Raw genomic sequence first — 4,580 nt, 5'->3', positions numbered from 1 at the left:
TTGAATATACTGAACATCTCACTTTGGAGAGCAAAATGATCGTGTAATTAGGATATTGACGTCTCTCCTGCATACTGTTCCCTCAGATACCTCCGAAAGTAAGTTTCAGGAAGTTTTTCGCAGACAGGTACCCAATGTGAAATCAACCACCGAAAATCAGCCAGAGTCACAGCCCCAAGTCCTCAGAATGTATATTTAGTGCAGAAGCAGATGGCTTTCCGCTAGGACTGGCCGGGAGGTCGGAGGGCCATGTGCCCTCCCCGCCATGTAGGGCAGTCCCGCGCTCAGGCCTGAGCTCACCGCTCTGCAGCTCAGGCTAGCAGAAGCCACGGAGGCCACTGGAGCTGGAAATAAGACTGGCTTTATAAATCGGACGCTGTATTTGGACTAGTGTTTTCTTTATTGTCCTAGACTGCTATGAGAGACTTTGCAAATTGTGGTTGGTAGGGCTGGATCACTGAGAGGCTTTTTGGAGTTCTGTGCTAAAGGGGAAAAAAAGCCAAGAAAACCCAGCCACAAACAAAAAAAAACGGGGAAAAACAGCATTACTTGTCTGACCAAAGACGAGTTGGGTAAACACCACTCTTTGCACACATATAATGTGATATTGTGCTTGTGTCTAGCATTTGTTACCACTGGGTGGATTGATCTCTCAATAATAATTACAGTCACACATGTAATTTTGTTTCACGGGATCACTCACTATCCATATGAGAACTGAAACTGAGATACAAACCTCCTTATGAACGCCTGATACATACAACCTATTTTCAGCATTGGCGAGAGAAATGAATAATCTGATTATTTTGGCAAGATATGTAGATGTCGTGTTAACCAGTAATGCTTATCAAAGGATAACACATTTGGCAAGTCATTATTTGGCAAGAATAAAAGAGAAGTAAATCATTAGGCACAGGAGAAGTTATGGCAAAGTGCCTAGCACAGTATGTGCACTTAATAAACATTGGTTGACCCTAATGATAAGGCATGGATAAATCTCGTCTCCTTCCTACAGATCTTCTTGTCTGGAATCTTCTAGCTCCAAACACACATCGGTATATCATGACAGTTCTTTAAAAATTAGATTACCTGTGTGTGATATTACTACCCATGCATAATACGTAAAGTCCTATAGCACGACAGAAACAGATATGAAGTTAATAAAATAAAGTTCTACTCCTTGTGTGAGTCATTCTAACCTATTAGTTTAGTTAAGACTGTGTGCTTCTAACAAGACTTCGTGTCTGCCCACAAATCTCTCTCCCCTGGCTTGCTAGTACTGAATCTCTCATAATTAAGGTTATTCTTTTGGAATGAGGTACCATGTCTCCAAAAGGCTCCTAAAATAGTAAAAATTCTGCTATTATTGCTCATCAACATCTTCAAGTACAAATGGGTCTATCATCTAGGCAGTCACTTAGAAAGCTCAAAGGAAATAGGACAGTGAACAGGTAAGTTCGGATGAGGCAGGTCAGGGCAGAGAAGCTCGCTGAAGCTACAGAAGGTGTAGCAGACCTGCCAAGGAGCAGTGACTGGCCCCCGAGGACTCTCTCCATCCGGGATGTTTGCCCTTGAGACATGAGATAAGGTTACTGCTTTCTAAAAATAGGAAACAAATTCTCCCAGCGCCAGTTTTGAAGAATGCAAACTATGCCCACCTCTTTAAAATAATTTTATATGACATGAAATCATGTACACACATACAGTCACACACATGCGATAGGTTCTGCTCTGAGGTCTTCGCTGTCTTTCACAGATTGTGATTTGCATACTTATGTTTTTACGTCATCCAGTCCAACTTCAAAAGTTTCCGTAGAGTTTCCCGGTTTTATTTCCATAAGCTTCGTACATCTCTTGTTAAGTTTATTTTTAGGGCTCTTTAAAAAATTATGAATGTAAACTTTCATTTATGTTTTCTAATTATTGTTTGAGATGGGGGCAGCTAGTGATTATCACTTATTAATTTCTACAAATGGACTTATTTTATTTTGCCTGTCGCCTTTCAGTTTCTTTAGAATTTTCCCCCAAATACGATCTTATCACATTTAAACTCTGCCTTCTCCTCATTTTCATATATTTTATTACTTCACTCTCTTGTTAATTACACGAGCTAGTACATTTCAAGCAATGGCAAATAACATGGGCCACTGGGCATCTTCGCTGTGTTGCTGTAAGAGAAATGTCCGTTTTCCATCATTAGCGAACTTTTAAATATGAGCGATTTGGGGTAACATCAAGAATCTATCTAGTTCTATTTTCTAATAGATTTTAAACATCAGAAATAAAAGAAAAATCTTGTCGAGCACTTCTCAGTAGTGATGAGATGATAATGTCCTTCTCCTTTGACTTGTTAAGATGAACCATTCTTGCCTTCTTAGACAAATGCTAACGATATCTGTTCTTAATAATATTTATTTTTTTTAATTATCTTGGCTAATCTTGCATACTTATTCTTTCAGAATGAACACAAAGATAATTTTTAAGACCAGGAAGCCAATAAAATTAAGAATTTATTTCTCTTCATTGTAAGGAGATAAACTTACAATGAAGAGATCTAAATAGAAAATTAGAAAACACTCTTTTACCTAATCAGAATTACCTTAATTAGGAGTTCAGTTTTGAAGGAATAATTACTTCCAGTACATGTAAATTGTTTATAGAAGGATTATTTAGTATTTGGGAGATGAAATTAAAAACAGACAAATGAAAATGAAACATAAAACAAAACAATAAAAACGAATAGATTAGCAGAACTGCTGTTGCTATAGCTCAAAAATTATAATATACGAAACAAAGATCGAATTTAATCCCATGTTTTAAAGTATATATATATCTACTGCATAAAACTAAGCACCTACACGATAGTTATAATGAAAATGTAATATTATAAGCAATATGCTCTCTTACGTACATAAGAGCAATATGTACTTTATCGATTCTATGATGTCCTTTTTTTACATTTTAGTATCTCTGAAATTAAGATGCAACTAAAATCTAGGATAATCATGTCTAAAATTTTAGCCAACATTTTTTTCTTTGTGAAGCACAAAATAATGCATCACCGTTGAAAATTGGTGGTATCTAGATTTGATAAAATAGAGCAAATATCAACTATTAAGGTTCTACAAAACAGACCTATCTCTGCGTTCAACACATTTCCTTCTTTTTTAAATGCTAATACTATGTGTGGCATTGTAAAAAGTAAACTAAATTAACATTGAATTTAGACGCGAGGAATCTGAGAACTTCGGGATTCACTCTAAGATGATCAGAGGTAGCACAGGGAGTTGCAAACTAGAGGCTGAGATGTCTGGGTGGATACAGGAGTCCACGCAGATGTGCGTGCAAGCATGCAGTGCATGCCAGTGCGCAGGCTCTGGAGTCACTGGTTTCTAGCCAGTTTTTGGTGGAGTCAGTAAGTATAATGATGCCAAGGCTGACGAATTCTCAAGTGACTTTATCCAGGAAAGTAAAACAGGCGATTATTATAGTGTTTCCCAATTGGCACTGTCAGCACGAGAAGTCACTGGTCCTCTCTCTGTCTGCATCTCTTCTCTTCCCTTCCGGCTCTCCGAGAAAATGAGATAATGTCACGGGATGTCCGTCCCGCCCATCTCATCGTCGCCTGCTCTGCTTGCTTACCTCCTCACCACAGATAACAGCAATGGACCAGTTACGACTATTCTCAGCAGAGCCCCGGATCAACAGGGCGTAGATCAGGGATCCCCCCATCACAGAAACAAACACAAAGGAAACGCTGTGAATGGGAATGGTTCTATGCAGGGAATTCGACCCAGCGAAACCGACCCACTACCACAAACCACCTTTGTCCTCCTTCCAAGTGTGAGAAAAAGAAAAGAAAAGAAAAAGATATTTGCATAAACGTGAACATCCCTGGTCACCACAATCGATCGCCACCAATTTCAAAAGGATTCTGCTAATCCTTTAAAAAATTCTCTCCGGCTCTTTTACAAATTCTTAAAATGAAAAAAGAACAGAGTCCACAGCACTTAGCCAGTTTTAATCTCATTATCAGGAGAGTCGGTGAGGGCCCTTGACTTATAATGTCAGTGTGCACTCACCTTTTGCACAGCTGCTTGAAAGGCCTGTTTAATTCTCTTGCACGAATCAGGTATCAATTTTGTGTCTTGAGTCTCCAGACTTGTGTCTTGCAAATCTGCGTTCTCATGGAGTTTGAAAATTCTGTTAATGCAGTGAGTGTCATCTTCGGATATTCTATTAGGATCCATCTGAGGGGGAAAAAAGTGTTAGGATATTAGAATGTTTAACATTAATCATTCTGCTATTTAATAAAGTGTGACTCAAGAACAAAAAGCCTCATTTTTGCAAGTCTTTATGTCTCCAATGATTAATAGTTAATACAATCATCCTCAAATTGGAGAAAACGTTGACTTCGAATTCATTTTTATAAGTAGCTGATCATCATCTGCAACAGAAGCGTACGCATGTGATTCATGGGGAAATTGTCACAATCATCTGACTAGGTGAAGTCCTCATGGAGGATGGGGTGGCAAGGAAGTCACACGTGGTGGAGGCAGGCAGAGAAAGCTTTTTGCCTT

General features: G+C 38.7%; 1 protein-coding gene across 1 annotated transcript in view; it reads right to left on the bottom strand.

Annotated features, from left to right (window-relative positions):
• The window catches only part of TNFSF11 (TNF superfamily member 11), a 24,523-nt gene extending 20,268 nt beyond the window's left edge, over nt 1–4,255 (bottom strand). Inside the window, exon 1 of the mRNA XM_011369753.1 lies at nt 4,083–4,255. Within this exon, the coding sequence (XP_011368055.1) occupies nt 4,083–4,250 (168 nt within the window). The 5' untranslated portion in view covers nt 4,251–4,255. The remainder of the gene's footprint in view (nt 1–4,082) is intronic.
• Between the last annotated feature and the right edge of the window lie 325 nt (nt 4,256–4,580).

The sequence above is a fragment of the Pteropus vampyrus genome, unplaced genomic scaffold (assembly GCF_000151845.1).
Source record: "Pteropus vampyrus isolate Shadow unplaced genomic scaffold, Pvam_2.0 Scaffold154, whole genome shotgun sequence".
NCBI lineage: Eukaryota > Metazoa > Chordata > Mammalia > Chiroptera > Pteropodidae > Pteropus > Pteropus vampyrus.
The sequence above is the reverse complement of the archived record's forward strand: the minus strand, read 5'-3'. Positions and strand labels throughout refer to the sequence as shown.